Source organism: Leptopilina heterotoma, unplaced genomic scaffold (genome assembly GCF_015476425.1).
Source record: "Leptopilina heterotoma isolate Lh14 unplaced genomic scaffold, ASM1547642v1 Lhet_100, whole genome shotgun sequence".
Taxonomy (NCBI): domain Eukaryota; kingdom Metazoa; phylum Arthropoda; class Insecta; order Hymenoptera; family Figitidae; genus Leptopilina; species Leptopilina heterotoma.
The window spans coordinates 2,521,165-2,543,400 of record NW_025110814.1 but is presented as its reverse complement, the minus strand read 5'-3'; the positions used below and the strand labels follow the sequence as shown (position 1 = coordinate 2,543,400).

Sequence of the window (22,236 nt, the reverse complement as noted above, 5' to 3'; positions counted from 1 at the left end):
GTAAAGACCCCCCTCCCCCCAAAAACGTGACATCATTTATGAACGCTCCCTTAGAGCAGAAGAAACAAAATTTTAGTGCTGTATTGATGGCCGCAAGGATTAAACCCTGATTTCGCAATTTTTAAGTTAGGGTTCGATTCCTAAGGGAAATTCCATGCTTAGATTTTTTTTCAACTATATTCTCACTAATTATTAATATTATTATTTATTTCTATTAATATTTAATATTTTAATTATAAATATCATTTATTTACTTAACTATTAAATTAACACTGAAATTTATTAAGTAAATTATTAAATTAATATTGTAAGTAAAAGTAAGTATCAAATTATTATTGTAATTCATTTAATAATTAGCAGGTAAAAAAACTACAAATTTATTTATTTAATCTACAACATTTTTCTCATCGCTTTTTATCTACTATTTATTTATTATTAAATTTTTATCAATTTAAAAATTTTTTTCATTTGGAAAAAATTTACCTCGCATAGGAATCGAAGCTTAGTCTTAAAATTACCTAGCACTTTGGAATTTTGAGAAAAGTGGGGGTAAAAAACCTAAACCGCTGCCAAGTTGTTCATTTTTATAATTTGGTCGTTTTCTATATTATGTATTTTTATTCGCTGAACACGATTCCAAGTTTTGAATTAGCCTAACACTTTTGGATTTTGAGAAAAATGGGGGTATAAAGTCCCAAAAAATAGAAGACTTTGAAAAAAGTGGGGAAAAAAAAAAATTACGTATTTTTTTGTTAGTAGGTTAATTGAGATAAATAACCGATAAGTACTTGTGGCATAATAAAAAAAATGTGTATGTCTGAAATGTGTCTCTATCTCTCTTTCTTTCTCTGTTATCGTTCTCGCCAAAAATTATCTCTCCTATATCGCAGGAATTATTCGCATTTTGTACGAAAAAGAAATGAATCGGCAAATAATGAAGAATCTATTTCCTGATATGTCGTTTATGCAATCATCATCACGATAACAAAATAAGTAGTTGAAAATGTCTTACTTTTTATTTCATACACAATTTGTCAATTTATTGGGAAAATGATTTTTTTCAGTTAAATTATTATTTTCAAAAATTCGTCTATGGGGCCATTCAAGTATTACGTAAGCATATTTTTCAGGTTTTTAGACCCCCCCCTCCCCCATGTAAGATTTTTTATATGCATTAGCGCCATTTTTTCTAATGGAAATAAGCAATAGCTAGACCCCCCCTCCCCCTTAAATGCTTACGTAATATTTGAATGGTCCCTATTTTTCCAAATTTAATTTAATATTTTGTCAAGAAGGTAAAATAATCTAAAATTTTTTTAAAAGTTTTAAACAATAACTTCAATAACTATAAGTAAATAGGCAAACAAAAATGTTATATTTGGTTAAAAGTTAAACAGGATTTTTGAATTTTGGTCTATACTATTTAAAAAAACGAACTTAATTTTAAAATTTAGGTTGAAGTACATGTTTTTTAAAAACATGTGACCGTGGACACCCTGCAAGAGGCAAACTTAACCTCAAAGTTACAAAAAATAAAAAAGAGAATAATTACTATACAGTTCTTTTTTTTGTATATAAAAAGCATGGAAAATTATTAGGAAAGAAAGCAATAATTAATTCCATTTCCACAGAGAAAGATTTCATCACAATGAAGCAGTTGATTATTCAAAATTGTAAATGTCGCCGTTTGAAAGCGTGAATGGCGGAAACCGAAACTGTTCGACAGCGAAGAATTTCCATTCGGCAGGTTCGGAGGTTAATGTAGAGAAAGAGATATTCCACCTTTTTTTCTGTCGAAGGTGAAGGCGGCAGGTAGCGGTTTTTATCGTAAAGCAGAGAAAAAAAATAGAAAAAGAAGAAAAAAAATATTGCAAAAACTTGAAACCGGTTCGACATATTCTGAATATTGATCTCTTTAGCAATAAAACGCAGTCAAAGACTACGATTATATTAATACAGAGACAAATGTTGCAGACATTTTTTCTTCTCTACTTCTCTTTCTTTTCTTTCTTTCTATATTTTTTACGTTTATTTTTTTTCTTTTTGTTGCTTCCTTTGTGTGTGTTTTACATTTCTGATAGTTATTGCTTTTTCATTCAAAGTGAGAAAGTTCCTAGCAATGCTAATAAGACAAAAGTCTTAAGGTCAACGAGTTTATATACTCTTCATGTGTTTTTTCATTTTCTTCTTCTTCTTCTTCTTTTCGCTCCCGACTTCTTAATCAAGTCACTTCACTTTTTTACTCAATTATTTCGTAATTTATAATCCACTTAATAGAATTTCAATTCTCTTTTTAATTTTACCGCTTTTATTTATTGTCGTTGAAATACAACTTTCGATTTTATTTTTTTTTTACTCTATATTTAATAAATTAATATTTACATACAAATTTTTTTCAATTGCTGCGACTATAATTATCGAATTGCTATTTTAATTTATTCAGTAAGTTATTAAATTACCATTGAAATTTATTTATTAAATTAATATTCAACTTTATTCATTATAATTGTTAATAAAAATAAATATTGTGAGCAGTAGAAGACAAAATTTTCAACCAATTGGCAAAACCTTAAATGCTGCGTCGATAGCCGCAGGGATTAAACCCTGACTTCGCAACTTTGAAGCTAGGGTTCGATTCTTAGGGGAAATTCCTTGCTTCAATTTTTTTCAACTATATTTCTACCAATATTTGATATTTTATTTATTATTATTTATTAGTAATAATTAGTTAACATGTAGTTCATAGAAATTGAAAAAATAACAGAATTTTCCGATCGAAGAATTCGCGTTTATTACGTTGACAGGAGAGGAAGCAAGAGAATGAGACGGCATTTATATAAATGTTAGAAAGAAGATGTCTGTCAGTTAATGATCGGAGTAAAACGAAGAGACGAGCCTTTGCGCACCGATTGGCTGATTGCACAACGGTACGCAATGTCTGAACTAAAAGTACTCCTTTTACATATACGACGTTTTTCATTCAGAGAATAAATTATGTCACGTGTGGGAAAAAATGTATATATGCCTATCTACGTCGTACAAAACGGAAACAAATCCACATTTTCCGCGACTATTAAAACGTTAAAATCATTCTTCACTATTTCCACACATAATTTCGAAACGTTAGAAAAAAATAATAAAACCAAAAAAAAAAATCATTTTTTTAATCAATTTTTTTGAATTTTAGTAATAAAAATAAATTTTTCTTTAATAAATAAATTTAAAAAAAATTCACGCAATTTCACATGTAAAAATATATTGTGCCACGTTTAGTAGAGACCCTCCCCCCCAAAAAAAAACGTGACATCATTTGTGAACGCTCCCTTATTAAGCACATAAATAATTTGGTTTTTTTTGGCAAAAACCTTTTTTTTAAATTTTATAATAATAATAATAATAATAAAAATAGGTGAAATGTGGGAAAAGAATTTGATTGAAAATAGAAAAGAAAAAAAAACAAATTGTAAATCATTCAGTTACATATATACAAATATATAATAGTCCATAATTGGAAAAGTGTCCTTGCTCCTAAAAAAAATTTTTTTCTAAACTAAAGCCTAAGTCTCTTTCGAGTTGCCAGATCGTGAATCAATTTAATAATGCAACCATTCGCTACGGCTCGTCTCTCCTGGCACTCCTGACAGACCTTGAGTCCTCATCTTGTACTCTAACTTTAAATTTACTCTCTCGCGCGCGCGGAGAAATCCCTCAATTCAATTTGCGTGGAATAGTGCCGACGAAAACCAGTCAATTCGACTAAATATTACAATTTATCACCACTCGTAAATGTTGTTATATTAATATCATCACAACGCATCTCGGATCACGAAAATAGGCGCTGATTTCGACATATGTAACTTTTAAACATCCCCCCTCCCTCCCCCACCCTTCTCCTTAATAAATTAATTACATTTTTTTTATTTTCTTTTTTTACATTTTTTTTAACTATAATCATTTCTATTCTATTTTATTATTAGGTAATATTTAAAAATATATTTAATTGAAAAAATGACTTTTAACCCCCCCTCCCCCTTAATACTCTTTGAATTTGAATTAGTAAAAATGTTTACTAATATGAATTATAGTGACTGACTTTTTGCTTTTGAATTTGGAAATTTTACTAATAAATTAGTAGAAATTACTATATATTATTTAGTAACAAATTAGTAAATTTTACTAATAAATTAGTAGATACTATTATTTATTATTTAGTAGCAAATTAATAAATTTTACTAATAAATTAGTAGAAATTACTATTTATTAGTATTTATGCTACGACGATAGCTGCAGGGATTAAACTCTGACTTCGCAATTTTGAAGCTAGGGTTCGATTCCTAGAGAAAATTCTTGCTTCAATTTTTTTTCTACTATATTTTTACTTGTTAAAAAAAACTATTTGTTTTTATAATATTTTTCATGTTTATATTTAATAATTATAATTATTAGGGTAAGTCCGGGGGAGGTGGCCATAGTTTTTTTAAAGTACTGTAAAAATTAAAAAAAAACGATTTATGTCTAAACTTTTATTGATAATTAAACATTGAACACTTAACTTTAAAGCAATGAAAAATAAAATAAAATATTTTCATAGGAACAATCTCAAAATTTACATTTTGTAAAAAGTGCATTTGGCCATTTCTCCCGGAATGTCCGGGTGAGATGGCCAATACTTATTAGTTTATTAAGCAACAAGAGGATAAAGGCAGCCATTTCTTTACATTTATTAGTAGTCACAAAAGGTTGAAGAATAACCCATAACAAGTGATATTTTTTTAACAAATTCTGTAAAATATTTCAACTGGCCATCTCCCCCGGACTTACCCTATTTATTGTTATTATTGTTATTATTAATAATATTTATTACTACTAATTCAATTCTTAAATAGAAAATTACTCTTAATAATAAAGAAATATTTTTTTTCAAATATTACTATGATAATTAACCAAAAACATAACCTAAAAACTCCCTCCACTTGAAATTTTTAAATTCATCTTATTTCTAATATAGAAAAAAAAATTTCAAATTAGAATTTTTTCACTCGAAAGTAAAAAATGGCAGGAATTTTATACTCAAATACAAATTTCTATAAATATAGTAACTTACATAGTGAAAGCGTTTCTTCAATATTGTATCACATATATGTATGTATATATACACCAATGTCATAGCTGTTATCAAACGGAAAATATGAATAATTATATCGATGACTTGACAAATTTTGAATAACTGATTCTATTAACTCGAGTCTCGAGATTTAATATATAAAACGGTTGGGCTTAGAACGTGAAAGAGGGGGGAGAAAATAGTAAAGTTTCATGCCAAAGAAAATAAACTCAGTGTTGATAGTAACATTAAAGTGCATAGTTCAAATAAAGATATCAATATTAAATCCAAATGTTTAATTATTCAATACTGTTAATGAGCTATTGCAGTATTAATTTCCCCCCCCCCACTCGTTAAAGGATTTTATTTTAAAAATAAATTATTTTTTTTACTTTACTCTTTAACGAGATAGTTAGTAAAATAAAAATATTTAACTTAATAATAATAATAATAATAATAATAATAATAATAATAATAATAATAATAATAATAATAATAATAATAATAATAAAATATTTAATAATAATAAAAATAATTAATAATAATAATGTATATCAAGAGGATTCGAACCCTCACTTCGAATATATACTGTGGGCACCTAACGATCTCAGCCATAGACGCGTAAATCCATTAAAAAAAATTTAATTCTTAATTTTTCCAATTATAAAGGCAAAAAAATGAAAAAACGTCTCAGAAAAAACTTGATTACAAAAATTACAAAGCGACAATTTACAAAAATTATTTATTCAGAAATTAAAAAATAATTAAAAGATGAAATTTCAATTCACGAGATGAAAAATATTAAACATTATCAGTAACACAATAATTAAGATATATACGTATATAAAAATATATAATATACATAAGAGATAAAATTATTACGATATCTGTGATAAAATATACACACATAACTCGCATGAAAAAAAGAATGAAATAATATTAACATACATGAGATAAAATATGAATAAAAACTAAAATTGACAATTAAGATAATTATAAATTAAAACTCAAGAGAAACGAGATAAAACTATTTTCTTTTTTCTAAATCAAATCAAGTTTCAAGTTGGAGATAGTTTTCTTTTTTTTTGTTTTATAAAAAAGAAATGAATTTTCAATACAAAATAATGCTGACCTATATAGAATTGAAGGGCTACATAAAATAAGGGGACGAACGCGTTGCTTGGAAGGGATATTACCAGTCGGGTAGCAGTGACAAGCCTTGAGCCGCTCACTGCTACCTGACTGGTATTATCCCTTTCAACCACGCGTTCCTCTCCTTATTTTATGTTGACCTTCAATTTACATTGGAGAAAATTGAGAAAAAATAAATTTGTAAAAAAGATTCGAATTAAAAAAAATTTAAAGTGAATAAAAAAACAAAAGAAAAAAAATATTGATCGACAAAAATCAAAATTCGAAAAAAATAGAACGAGAGAGATAGAAAATAGGTCAAAAGAAAGAAAAAATAAGTCAGAAATAAAAAAAAAGTGAAAAACAAAATCGGTAGCCAATTAAAATCCAAAGTCAAACAAAAAATCTAAAACAAAAAGAGTCGTTCCAAGAAAATAAAAATTTTGATGAGAGGTCAAAAGTAAGAGAAAATATGTCAATCGTAGGAGAAAAAAGGTCAAAAATATTAAAATCAAAAACAGGTCAAAATGTAGTGTAAAAGAAATCCAAAACACAAAAAATCGTTCAACGAAAAATAAAATTTTCAAAAGAAAATTTTAAAAGTAGAAGAAATTAGGTCAAAAATAAAAGAAAACAGGTCAAAAATGAAATAAAATAAGTCAAAACTAATATTAAAGTCAAAAACAAGTAAAAAATTAAAGATGAATAAAAAATATAAAAGAATAAAAGGTTGATTGACACAAATGAAAATTGTGATAAAATAGGTGAAAAATAAGCGATATCAGGCCAAAAAAAGTGAAAATTATAATCAAAAGTTGGTCAGAATTGAAAGTAAAAAAAAAGTAAAAAAAATAGGTCACAACAAGGTGAAAATAGGAAAAAACTAGAAGAAAATTGGTTATAAATAAAAAATAGGTCAAAAATAAAAAAGATGTTAAAATCCAATTTAAATAAAAAATTCCAATTAAAAATTAAAAAACAAAATAGTTCGATCACCAAAAATCAAAATTCTGATAAAATAGGTCAAGACTAGGTCAAAATAAAAAAAAAACAGGTCAAAATCCAATTTAAATTAAAAATTCCGATTAAAAATCCAAAAACAAAAAGGTCAAGAAAATAAAAATAGAAAAAAGTCGAAAATTCTTGAAAAGAAAAATATAAAATAATGCATTATACGATAAATGAAAAGGAAAAGACGAATGTTTGTTGGGTAAGAAAAGACGAAGTTAAGTATTTGTTTGGTCCCGCATATGTGTCTCAAGATAATGCACACATATATATATATATATATATACACACACTACATACTTGTAAAGCAATTGAACTCAGTTGACTTTAAAATCGCGTTGACTGGTTCGCATTCTGAACTGTGTCTAACGTTTCGTTCCGTCGCGTCGAGTCGCGTCGTGAGCGGGCAATAATTCTCAACAACTCAAGTTCACCTTCGAGAGAAACTCGACGATGCGAAAAACGAACGAGGACGATACGAACAGAAACAAGGATCGTGTGCGTGTATTCCTGCAATTATACCCTCAGGGCTGTTCAATATTCCTATAACAATTTTCCATACAAATATAAATCAACTTCTAAACTATCTCAAGGAATTTATCAAAATAGACTAATTAAAATTCTACGATAAAATGTTACACTATATATTTGAGAATATTAAATGAATATTTCAATTTGGAAAGAAAAATCTCGTCCCCTATTGAAGAATTGGAAAAATTTGTTCTTTTTTACTTTTAATAAATAATTATTTATTAATTAATAATTGACAAATTTAACTCGTCAGTTGATCTAATTATGTATTTAGCTAATCTTACATATATGTAACTACTCTCTACATTTGAATTAGGTGATAAAAAGTTGTTTCTACTATAATTTACTACTAAATAGAAATTTCTACTAATTTATTAGTAAAATTTATTAATTTTAAAAATTTTTAAAAAAATGTTTACTATTTTCAATTAGTGACTGATCTTTTGTTTTTGGTATAGTAAATTTTACTAATAAATAGTAATTTTTACTAACTTATTAATAAAATTTTATAATTCAAATGCAAAAATTAAAAATTAGTTTTAGTATCCCAGGTAGAAATATTGACGATAGGCTTTTAAGGATTTAGTCTGTAATTTGATATTAGTATATTATTATTATTATTACAAGAATAATTATAATTATTCTTGTTAACTAATATCAAATTACAGACTAAATACATATATGTATTCACATGAACTTGAAATGTGTTATATGGGATGGGGATGGCCATAGTTTTTTTAAAGATTGTAAAAATTTAAAAAAAGCGTTTTTTGTCTTAACTTTTATTGATAATTAAACATTGAACACTTAACTTTAAAATGACGAAAAATAAAATAAAATATTTTCATAGAAACAATCTTAAAATTTACATTTTTGAAAAAGTGCATTTGGGTATCTCTCCCGGAATGCCCGGGTGAGATGGCCACATATGTGCGGGAGAGATGGCCAATACTTATAATTTACTTATAATTTTTGGCTTTTAGCTTAAACTTAATTTTTAATCGTTCACATTTCCTCTTTTTCTGGTCACATTTTGAACATTTATCATGGGATTGAATGCAGTTTTCATGTAGCCAAAAATTTAAAATCCAATCTTTGAAAGTCACTTATGGCCATTTTACCCAATAATACATGACAGAAGTAATTAAAATTTTTGCAATTGAATTATTATTATTATCATAAAAGAATTGGTTAATTTCAAAAATTTTAATTTCAATGTTTAACATGTGTAACTATTTTTGACACTGCTACTGTAAAGAAATAAATAATTTTTTATGAAAATTTAATAAGTATTTATGCTTAAAATTTCTAAATTAAAAAAAAAATTTATACAGCAAATAATGATTAACATTTTGATTAGGCTTGGGATTAAGAAAAGGTTACCGATTTCTGAATTAAGGGGAGACCCCACCTTAATTTTGACCCCTTTAAAATAAAATTATTAAACGAGGTAATATTTTTTTTCTTGCATCATTTTTAACCTGAAAACATATAAGATGGTCAAAAATATTTAATTTTAATTTTTGAAGAGGTTAGAATTTTTTTCTTCTGACCTATTGCATATTATTGCAAATTCATGCGAGAAGTTGTTTAGAATGGTAAAATATGCATGGAAAAAAATTTTCGTTAAAAAATATTAAAAACTGTAAGAGAAGATCGATTTTTAATATTCAAATCTTTAAATTTTTCCGAAATTTCGGAAGTCCTGAACCTTTATTTTTTTCCAATTTGATGCTTTGAGTCGAAAAAACAGCGTTAAAATTGACGATTAGCTCATTTTCATGGTAAAAACTATTAAAATCATGGCCTTTTGCATTTATTTCGGTATATATAAAGTATACAATAAAAGCTTCGGACTATGATTTTTATGGAATTTACCACGAAAATGAGCTAAATGTCAATTTTAACAATGTTTTTTGAATAATAGCATCAAATTACGTAAATATACACAATTTGGAAAAAAATTAAAGATTTAAGGCTTTCGAAATTTCGGAAAAATTTAAAGATTTGAATATTAAAAATCGATCTTCTCTTACAGGTTTTAATATTTTTTAACGAAAATTTATATTTTATAATATAATATATAATATATATACATATATAATATAATATAATATTTTATAATTATATTCGTCAAAAGAAACGACATAGGAATAATTTTTTAATTCGCGAAATAAAGTTTTGGCAGGTGAGGTTATGTTCATTCTAGCACTGCGAGCAGAATGCGAGAAAGGCGCTAGACTACAAAAGTGTTTCAAATGCTCTCAGCGCCACTTAATTTTTCTACTAGGGTAATTAGTTATATTATAATGAAGTATGAATATTGTTTATTAAAGTTTTAATGTGTGCAATTTAAATATACTTTTTAGCAATAGACATAAACATGATCCTTGTTAGAGAAAAAAAAGAATGATTAGAGAGGTTAATTTAAAGCATTTGCATAGACCGCAAGTATACTATTTAGAAAGAATGTTCATTTTTTGTTATTTCTATTATTATTGTTATTATAAATGACAGACTTAAATCCATCATTGAACTGATCCCACAATCGTTAACTACAACTGACGAGCAACAATATTGCATATATATATATATATATTTCTATATTTATGCGCGTTATATGTATAATCGACTTGTATTCAATGCAAAACAAGGAGGCGCCGTGTGCGCAAGCAGATGTCAAGGAGGTTATTGCATTACGGCGAATGCTATACTACAATTTTAATAAACATTTTATTAATTTATTATTTTATTTATTATAATATAATAATATTTGACGCTCCACGGTGAAAGTGACCTTCTCAAAAAAAAAATGTTAGGTTATGTTTACAATCGTTTTACCGTCATGCCATTAGTGGAACTTTTTTTAATTTTACAAAATATGAAATTAAAATTTATTGAATATTTTGGATAAGGATTTAAACATCATTAGTTTGCACTAAAAAAAAGTTAATCGTCTTTATGTATTATCACTTTGAAGTTAACAAACATAACCTATAATTTTTTTGAGTTAGGTCTCTTCGGCCTCTTTCAGCGTGGAGCGTCACATATGTATTATTATATTATCCGTTTTTCGCCAATTTTTTTTTAAGGTAAGAATTTTTTTGAATGAAATAAAACATTTACACCATGTTGTTCATATATTTAACTGCAAATCATATTTTTTTAAGCGTTTATATAAAAAATCTTCCAAATTGGGAGCTATTGCATATATAGAGCTGCTCCGCCGGAGTTCATGACTGCCGTGCAGTCCTGAGCCCACAAATTTTGTCCGAAAGCAAAAAATCAAGTTTATTCACATTTTATAAATGATCCTCCGGAAAGTATAACCACACATAAAATTCTGACGCCCATTGAATTAGCATGGCGGTCAGAATTTTATGTGTGGTTATACTTTCCGGAGGCTCAAATATTTTATTATTAAGTGAACTAACTTTTAAGTGAAAATATTGAAAATTGAAAAATTGATACTACTTTTAAAAAATCTTCGATTTTTTGCCTACTTTTTTGCATTTTGGCATTTTTGAAAAAACATGGGGTGAGGCGGCCAACTATTTTAATAGTTAAAAAAACATAACTTAAAGTTAAAATTAGTGAAACATAACAAATAGTTATCCTTAACTTACTTTTATTTTGTTAGTAAACTTCAAAAATTTACATTTGAATAATATTATAAGGGGCCGTACACATAATACGTCACGCGAACAGGGGGAGGGGGGGGTCAAGACATTTGTGACGACCTATAGAAAAAATGGCGCTAATGTATGGGACAGTGTGTGACATGGGGGGAGGGGGGGGTCTAAAATGGTTAAAAATCGCGTGACGTATTATGTGTACGGCCCCTAATAATAACATTAATTAAATTCAATTTAACATTTTAAGGAAATATAAATTTGTTATTCTTAAAAAATGGTTTATAAAATTCAATGTTAAGTTTAAAATGTATTGGAGTAGGAAAAAAAGAGAAAACCTTTAGAAGAACCAATAAAATCTACACAAAAAGACGAAAAATTTAGTGTTGGCTGCCTAACCCCACGAGTACTTTTTTAAGAAAACATCCACAAAACCCGTAATATTAAAAATATTGCAATTCTATTAACACCATCGTCTTCAGCACTAAATTCTGCATTAAAAATCACTTTACAAGAATTTTATTCGTGTAACTCTATTAACTAAAATCACGAAAATAACTCTTAGAAAAGTTACATCCAAAAAGTCTGTTTTCATAAATGATACTGTCATTGCTAAACTGCTGCAGCAATAATGCCCATCTGTCAGCAACTAAAGTAAACTACCATAAGCAGTCTAAATTATCAATAGCGCACGATTTGGAAAAATTATGCAGAAATAAGAAGCAATTGGCTGCCTCACCTTGTTGGCTGCCTCGCCCCGTTCTCCTCTACTAAAAATTTTTCTTTCTTTTCAAGTTTAGTTCACTTAATAATAAATTTAATGACGAACAATTTCCAATTTTTCATTTTAAAATCGGTCAATAACTTTTTGAGCTACACTGCACGGCAATTTCAAAAATCCTGTTTAGAGAAAAACGCATTTGAAAAAAAGTATCAAAAAATTGATATTTATACAAAAAAAAAATTTTTAAAGTGATTACATTTTAATCGGTTATTTCAGTTAATCGGCATGTAAGTCTAATAATTTCTCTTTTCGTGCCTTTCTGCTCTCCTTAGTCTCAAAAGTGCTACGCCTATTTTACTAATCTACGGTAACCTGGAGCCTCAGCCTATTTGTGAATACTTTAACTAACAATTTATGCAAAAAAGAAAAAATCCATTTTTTCAGACGTCAAATGTGATTTCCCCCCTTAACTTCATTAAAATAATAAAAAATACTAAAATAAAATTATAAAATATATGTTTTACATATATACCTATATGTAAACAATAGTTAGTGTTCGAAAGAAATAAAAAAATTTTTTATTCCTTTTTACGACGCACTAAAATTGAAATAATTTTTAGTAAGAAAAAAAATCATTTGTCTTTGACTTTTACAACAACAACAGCTGCTGCTGCTGGTTCGTTCTTCAGGCAAGATGAGAAAGAAAAGAATGAAGAAACAAAACAAAAAGAAGAGAGGGACAGGTGTTCTTCGTTACAGAGAGTTAATTATGCGTCATGTGCCTTTTATACAAAAAAAAAACCGAAAAGAGAAACAAAAAAAAATCGTGCGAATCACTATATCTGCTGATAAATGCCAAAAAAATTCTTCTCTCATTAATTACCATCAGTGATAATCGAAAAATAATTTTGAACAGCAGGTAACAAATGAGAGATATACAATACAAAATAGAAGTATTTTGATATTTCAACCAATTTTTCTATGAGTGTATTTAAATTCATATTAATATTACTAAAACTATTATGTTTCAATAACATTTAATTTACGCTAACTTATTGTTGGCATTTAAATAAATTATTACTATTATATTTTTAATATTAATATTTAAATTACCATTAAAATAATTAAAGGATTATAAGAAAGAAAGGGCTAAACTAAGTCAGTCATATAAAGTTGGCACTACTTTCTTGAAAAATCAAAAATTTTACAAGAGTTCTGGGCACTTTACCAATAGTTCTAGAGTTCCTAACGATTATTTAAATAGCTAGATTTAAAAAAAAAACAAGAGTTCTGCAAAATTTCAAAAGTTATTAACAAATTAAAAAAAGTTATGAAAATAATATTTTGCGAGTTCTGAATAGAGTTCTGGCATCGTTGCGAAGAGTTCTATGAGTATTTCTCATGACCTTTTGTTTTAAATCCAAAATCAAAAAAGTTACAGGACTTTGAAGTTTTCAAGAAATTTCAAAATTTCAAAATTCAGAGTTCTGAGAGTTCTGATTAGAGTTCTGGCATCATTGCGAAGAATTCTAGAAGTAATTCTAATGACATTTTTCTCTAAGCCCAAAATCCAAAAAATTACAGGACTTTATAAATTTCTAAAATTTTAAAAATTTTAAAATTCAGAGTTCTGAGAGTTCTGTAAAGAGTTCTGACATCGTCATAAAGAGTTCTATAAGTATTTCTAATGACCTTTTGTTTTAAATCCAAAATCAAAAAAGTTACAGGACTTTGAAGTTTTCAAGAAATTTCAAAATTTTAAAATTCAGAGTTCTGAGAGTTCTGAAAAGAGTTGTAGCACCGTTATAAAGAGTTCTATAAATATTTCTAATGCTATTTTACTCTGAACGCAAAATACAAAGTTACAGGACTTTGAAGATTTCAAGAAATTTAAAAAATTCAGAATTCTGAAAGTTTAATAATATATATAATTTAATTATATATATTTATAAACTTACATATTATCATGTTTCTAGAAAATTGTTATTTTATTGTATTAATTAAAAAAATTGTTATATAAAATCCAATTTTTCAGAACTCTGAATTTTTAATTCCTAAAATTTTTGATTTTTCAAAAAAATAGTGCCAACTTTACATGACTGCTAAACTATGATCTACATAATTCTTTTCTATCCCTTTATATATAAAGAAAAAAGAAGACGATTGCGACCAGCATATATATTTATGAAGAAGGTTTTATATAGATATATAAAACAAATTCAATTCTAGGAATGTTTTAAGTGGGTCGTCGAAAATTTAATCGGATATAATATAGCCAAGAACCGCGACTAAATTCGTTGAGAATTCTAATGAACACCAAACCTAGACCCACACGATTATATTATATATTATAATGCATACAGATGTTCATCATTATAACAATGTTGGCATTTAACGATCTCTTAAATAATTTATCGGTCATCATAATTGATAGTTCTTGTAAATTTAAGCCAAAAAAAGAGAAAAAAATTCCCACAATGTATTTAAACAGAAAAAGGAGAGACGTAATTTTAAACTTGTCATCATACTATTTAATATGCTGTTGGAATGATCATCATAACTAATTATGTAAAAATCTTACGGAAATTGTTTGTAGTAATGATCATTAAGGAGGTTCTATCGCAAATAGAATTATTAAGAATTTAATGAAACTTGGACCACTGTTAGATAAAGGTTTGAAAAATATGTAGTTAAATTTTGGAGACTTGAGGGTACTTGTGCAAAAAGTTATAAGCGTTTTCGTTTTTTAACTTTTAACATTGAGTCTTATGGGAATTGAGTACTTTTTCATACATATTTATTTACAACGAAGTATTTAACATTAAGAAATTGATGAAACATTTTTTAATACGAAACAGATATCTAATGATTAAATATCTGTTAAAAAAAGTATCATTAGATATCTGTGAGAGTTGCAATAATTTAATTTGTAAAAATGTTTCATGTTTTATATAGTGTATTAAACAGCTGTCTGCAACATTGCACAGAATTTGCTACTTAAAACTAAATGTAAACAAGTCGTACCAACCTTTTGCAACACAAACATAAAGAAATGCGGTGTTGCCAGACGTTTCAAAGTACCAAACAAGTCAAATCACAAAATAATAGTTTCTGTTTTTATTAGTTAAATCAAGCAATACAACCTCCTTAATTTATAGACTTAGGGCTATTTATAAATAGCGCTTTTTTAATCTCTCCCCCACCCTTCATGATACTTCTGTAACGCATAGCCACATACGATGGAGCTAATTATTCTGCTAATAGTATCTTCTGCTAATATTACATTGCTAATAGTAACGTCTAACAATACCCTATAGTGTGATGTCAAACAATATTCTAAAGTAATGCTAAAGAATACTCCAATATAATGCTGCAAAATATCTGAAAGTAATGCTGAAGAATACTCCAAAATAATGCTGTAGAATATCATAAAGTAATACTAAAGGAAATCCAAAAGTAATGCTAATGTACATGACAAAATAATGCAAAACAATACTTGAAAGTAATGCTAGAGAATATTCTCAAGTAATGCTCAAGAATATACTAAAGTAATGCTGAGGAATATTCCAAAATAATGATAAATCATATCTTTAACTAATGCTAAATACGAACCTAAAGTAATGCTACACAAAATCACAAAGTAATACTAAATAATAATTCGAAATAATATTAAATAATATTCTAACGTAATACGAAACAGTATTCTGAAGCAATGCTAAACAAGAACCTGAAGCATTGCTAGACAATATTCTGACGCAATGCTAAACAATATCTTAAAGAAATGCTAAAAAATATCCTTTTATGCTAAATAATATTCTAAATTAATCATGAATAATATCATAAAGTAAAAACAAAACTATAACCTAAAGTAATGATAGAGAACACTTCAAAATAATGCTACATAATACTTCAAAATATTACTGAACAATGTACCAAAGAAATACTAAAGAATATCCTAAAGTAATGCTGAAGTATATCATAAATTAATTGTTAATAATAACCTAAACTGATTATTTTAGGCAGTTTTAATAACTAAACATTATTTTAGGCTATTAGTGTTAGATAGCATTTAAAATTATTTTAAGCTATATACTTCAGCATATATATATATATTTAACATCACTTTGGGGTATTATTCAACAATTATTTGGAGTATTATTCAGCACTACTTTCGGATATCAGTTAGCATTACTCTGGAGTATTAGTCAGCACTACTTTGAGGCATCAATTACCACTAATTCAGGGGTCTTTGTTCCAAATTTTCAAAAACTAACAATTTTTCTAAATAAATAAAATCAAATTGTTCTAAACTTTATAAAAAACAAACATAAATATTTCCAACTTGTGCTATAAAATTTTATAGTTACACAATAACTAATAACATTTGTTAATGCATCCAATTGCCAATAAACCCACACGATAATTACACTTCAACCTTTTTCACGTTTTTTCCGACTTTTTTAAAACTTTTTTCACTTTTCGATTTAAATATGGATAATATTTTAAATATAAACATTATACACCCAGACAGAGAGAGAGAGAGAGAGAGGGACGAAGCTTTTGACATAAACATTTTCGTTTTAAATCACTTTTCTCTAATGGCAAGTCGTGACTCGAAAGCAATTTAAATAAATGATCCATCGTCGCACTAAAAAAGTAAAAATATACTTTAGTCTCAGTATTATAAATATAAATACAATATTTCAATGGTCATAAGAAATGTCAACAAACTTGACGTCTTTTAATTTTACCAAAAAAAGTGGAGTATTAAAATTTGATGTTTATTTGACGATTGCAGAGAGAAAAAGAAATATATATTCTTTTTCATTTTTGTCACTCTTGCGGTTATTTGAGATAGGTTTTCCGCTTCTTAACGTGATCCAAAGGCCAACGGAAGTTCAGACGGACCTTTGTTCTCCATCGCTATAAGGTTCATTTAACGATCTCCTTTTCTTTTTTTATAGGTCATCGTTACATGTATATTCTTTATTTTTAAATCTTCCGATCTCGAGAATTTTTATTTTAAAAATTATTTTATTATTTTTGGTAACAATAGTATTTCAATAAGTCTACTTTATTTATTTTTTAATTTAATATATTTTTAATGAGAATAAGATTTTGCTAAAATTGATTGTATGCTGAATTTTCAATTAAAAAAAAATTTTTTTTTTTTTATATTGGAGAGAAAATTTCTATATGGCGGAAAGTTTTTATCGTTTTCATTTATAGATATATACATATTTTTCTCAATGAAATTGTTGTGTCGCGGTGGGAAAAACGTGCTCGATACGCACGAGTCTGCCTTGTGGAAAGACATGTGGACCCCGTATACAGAAATCCAGCCGCTCGCCACGTGGTTGCTAAATGTTAACTGCTGTTGGTTTAAAAGAATAGAGAAAAGATTCTGTTCAATTTTTTTTTTTTACTGTCAAAATTCTCTTTCGTTGTTTGTGTTTTTCTTTAAAAATTCCTTTTTCTTCTTTGCTTTCTTTTATAATTTAAGTTGACTATTTGCTAAAACAGAGTTTTACTGCAGATATTAAATTGAGACAAAAAAAAAAGAATCAAAAGTCTTGCTTCGCAACACTTTTGATTCTTTTTTTGTCTCAATTTTATATCTGCAGAAAAATGCTGCTTCGCAAGTATTTTGATGCGTTTTTTGTCTCAATTTAATATCCTTAGAGACACAGATTTTGTACAAAGAATTTCGAACAGGATGAAGTTATTTTTACTATGTACTTTTATTGAATTTTTTTTGTCATTAGTGCTGTCACTATATCAAATCTTTTACTACTAAAGAATGCATAAAAAATACGTCGAGAAATTCGATGAGTCCTCCAAAGGAATATATAAATACAATTCTAAACAATATCATAAAATAATGCTAAACAATATTCTTAAATGTCATTAAAGAGGGAATAAATTTTAAGCGTGTCATCACAATTTAATGCTGTAACAACTTCATCACTAATTATCTAAATACTTAAGGAAGTTGTTGGAGAAATAGTAATTAATTTATAGACATGGTAGCACAATTATATGGCAATATAATTCAAAGTAATTTCAAGTGATCTATAAAACAAATGTTTGATCAATCTTTTATTTTTTTTACAATGTCCTTAAAATAGCAAATTAGGGCAACATAAGTAGTATACTAAAATTACAAATATAAATTTATAATGTACAACTTCTGCTAATATTTGTAACACTGATGTCATTTAAAGCACAAACAATGCGCACAAACAATTCCAGAAATACTAATGTTGCAGAATTTCCTAAAGTAATGCTGAAGAATTTTCTAAAGTAATGCTAAATAATACTTGAAAGAAATGCTGGAGAATATTTCAAGTAATGCTGAAGAATATCTTAAAGTAATGCAATAGAACACTACAAAATAATGTTAAACAATACTTGAAAATAATGCTGCAGAATATTCTAAAGCAATGCTGAAGAATATACTAAAGTAATGCTGAGGAATATCCCAAAATAATGATAAATCATATCTTTAACTAATGCTAAATACGAACCTAAAGTAATGCTAAATAATATCTAAAACTAATGCTAAATACGAACCTAAATAATGTTTCACAAAATCCCAAAGTAATACTAAATAATAATTCGAAATAATATTAAATAATATTCTAACGTAATACGAAACAGTATTCTAAAGCAATGCTAAACAAGAACCTGAAGCATTGCTAGACAATATTCTGACGCAATGCTAAACAATATCTTAAAGAAATGGTAAAAAATATCCTAAATTTATGCTAAATAATATTCTAAATTAATAATGCATAATATCATAAAGTAAAAACAAAACTATAACCTAAAGTAATGATAGAGAACACTTCAAAATAATGCTACATAATACTTCAAAATATTACTGAACAATGTACCAAAGAAATACTAAAGAATATCCTAAAGTAATGCTGAAGAATATCATAAATTAATGTTAAAAAGTATCCTAAACTAATGCTAAATAGTATCCTAAATTAATGCTAAATTCGAAACTAGATTAATGCTATTACACAAAATCACAAAGACTTGTTAAATAACACTCTGAAGTAATGCTAAATAACATTCCAAAGTATTGTTCTAAATTAATACCAAATATGATCCTAAAGTAAAAAGAAAACCTAATTGTAATATTTAGTTATTTCTAACAAATTCAGATCTATAGACAGAACTATGTGTATAAAAGAAATTTATAACAAGTTTTCAAAAAAAAATTTTCAAAACTATTCAAAATGGTTCAAAATTGCTCGAAATAATCTCAAATTGACACAAGTTACATGTGAAAAAAAGTAGGTCACAAACAAAAATCATCGACTCAAATATAATAAAAGGCGGGAATTTACGAGAAGATTCGTGGACAATGTATATTCTAAGGGTAAACAACCCTCGGCTTTAAGAGAAGAAAAAGAAAAAAGAGAAAGAAAGGAAGGGGATTGACAGCTGCAGAGAACATGCTTTGGCTATACCTGCGGCGAAAGATTCAAGTATATATAGCTATATATATTTCCGAACAACACTCTCATCTCTCTCTGGATATATATGTTGCATGCTTCACAATGTAAAGTATAGAGATAATGACATTTGAAACAATAAAAGTCAACGAGTACGATTCACTTGATAAGTGGAATTACACTAAATGATGACAATCATATGAGCATTATTATTTCAACTGCTGCTAGCTGCTACGTACCTGTACGATCGCCATTCATTCTCTGCTCCAGATGCATTTCTGCTAATTGACGACTGTCACTCGCCGATTGATTACGCTCTTCCGGTTCCACAATCATTTTTCTTTCGGCAAATTTTAATCGTTTTTCGTCGAATTTTGTTTATTTCAGGTCTATTTTAATTTTTTACTTTTCGTTTTTTTATTTACTTTTTTTCATTAGTAGTCTTCTTCTTTAGTGGATTTTTTCTTTTTTAGTCTTCTTCTTTAGCAGGTTTTTTTAGTAAACTTCTGCTTTAATAGGTTTTTCCTTAAGACGTTCGCCTCTTTTTTATCTCTATTCTTTAAGATGTTCACTGATATTTAAAGCATTTTAAAAATAGGCTTTGTTTTAGGTAGTTTGGTGTATTTATTATGAATACTATTCCTCAAGATAGTACTCTTTAAAGATTTATCATTCCTTAGGAGCCTCTTAAGAAGACCAATTATTCTTGATTCTTAAGTTTTTCAGAAGTCAAAGTGGTCACTTTTATTTTAAAGTCACTGTTTTTGAAGGAAGTTATTATTTTTAAAAAAGTGGATGCTATTTTTAAAGATGGTTACTACTTTTAAAGGTGGTTACTATTCTTAAAGATGGTTACTATTTTTAGTAACGAGCAGTCACTGTTTCTAGTAATCAGAATCTTTAAAGGCAATCACTATTTTCAAAGGTGGTCACAATTTTTAAAGATGATCACTATTTTTTAGATAGTGGCTATTTTTCAAAGTAGTCACTATTTTCGATGTTCTTTACTCTTACGGATGTTTATCACTTTTTTCGACGTTCACTTCTAGTTTGAATATTCACTTTGTCCAAAGTATTAACACTTCCTCGAGACGATCGCTGCTCAAGGTGACCAGTATTTTAACACAATTTTTTATGACACTTTCCTTTTAACAACACTTTCTGAAGACACTTTTTAAAATCACTACTTTTAAATGCTGCTTTAAAAAACTTTTCGGAACAAACAAAAACTTTTTTCTTTGATTTAAAGATGTGACGATCTAAAGATTTGATGATCTACAGATGTAGTGATCCAAAGATGTAATGTTCCAAAGTTTTAATGATCCAAATTTGTAATAATCCAAAGATACAATAGTCCAAAGATGTAATGTTCCAAAGTTTTAATGATCCAAATTTGTAATAATTCAAAGATACAATAATCCAAAAATGTAATGTTCCAAAGTTTTAATGATCAAAATTTGTAATAATCCAAAAATGTAACGTTCCAAAAGCATAAGATGTGTCTCACAACATTTCCGAAATGTTGTCTGGCTCTTAATGTCCACTACTACTGCCACAAACTACTCTTCTATTTCCACTAATTCCGGTACCACTTAGAACACTGAATTTCGAACTAACGAATGTCAATTCCTTTTGCTACCAATTTCGATGACAAAATTGATGGATCACACGGATCGACTTTGAAAAACAATTCCTTTAGCCTCAAGTCGTACAGCAAAGATCGTCGACAATAGTCGCAGACTGTCACTGTCGGGAATGACAAGAAAATTCAATAGCACTCGTCAACTGTCACTCCACTTCCAACTGGTTGCATTTCGTCAAAAAAAGAAGAAAACTAGACACAAGATCTTCTACAACGACCAAAAATATACCTAGAGTATTGTCGACAAACATCTTTACAACGTTTGTACTTTCCTCCTCGAAAATACACCAAATACATCCTTGTCATTTCTTATCGTTGTCATTTCACACTCGACTTTTCGATACATTCCCAAAAAATTAGAATTACGTCCAATTGACATAATTCTCCAAATATTCTTTCAGTTCTCCTTCTTCTATTTTACCAAAGAACTTTTATTCACTCCGTGCGCCACGAGGAACATGACATTTCACGCACACTCGAACAAAACACAAAATCTTTTTGTTTCGTATTCCTCCTGTGATGATAAATAACACATTGAACCTTGTCTACGAGGATTATGCGGAAGCATTGAGATTTTTTTTGATTTTAGATAAAGCATTGGAGTTGTATGGGGAGGAATTTGATTTGATTGGAGATTAAGGGAAAAAAACTTTTTTTATATAATTTTTTCTTTGGGAAATTTTGAGTTTGAGGAAAATTTTGAGTATGAGAAGAGAGTGGAGATGTGATTTTTTTTAATAGAGAAAAAGAGAGCGCGTATATTTGCAAGAATACAAAACAGATGCCAGAGCAAGACTGAGAAGGAATTGCTCTCTACGAAAAGTTTCAACACGCCAACGCCGGCTTGACAGCCCGGGGTCTCGAGGCAACTCGACGAGAGACCCTCTTTTACCCGCTTTGTACCAAGACATCTATCCCCAACACTTGGCCTCCATACCGGTTGGCGGGAAAACGTATCTTATGACAGCTGCCGCCGGCCGGCCGGTCTCGCCCTTCTT

General features: G+C 27.8%; 1 protein-coding gene across 2 annotated transcripts in view; it reads right to left on the bottom strand.

Moving 5' to 3' along the window:
- Nucleotides 1-22,236, bottom strand: part of LOC122499212 (homeobox protein TGIF2-like) — a 164,767-nt gene that overhangs the window by 22,241 nt on the left and 120,290 nt on the right. Inside the window, exon 1 of one of the 2 annotated variants that reach the window (XM_043607408.1) lies at nt 19,836-22,037. The exons of the other annotated variant lie outside the window; for it this stretch is intronic. Coding sequence (XP_043463343.1) covers nt 19,836-19,932 — 97 coding nt within the window. The 5' untranslated portion in view covers nt 19,933-22,037. Of the gene's footprint in view, nt 1-19,835; nt 22,038-22,236 lie in introns of those variants that run through there. 2 annotated transcript variants of the gene reach the window in all.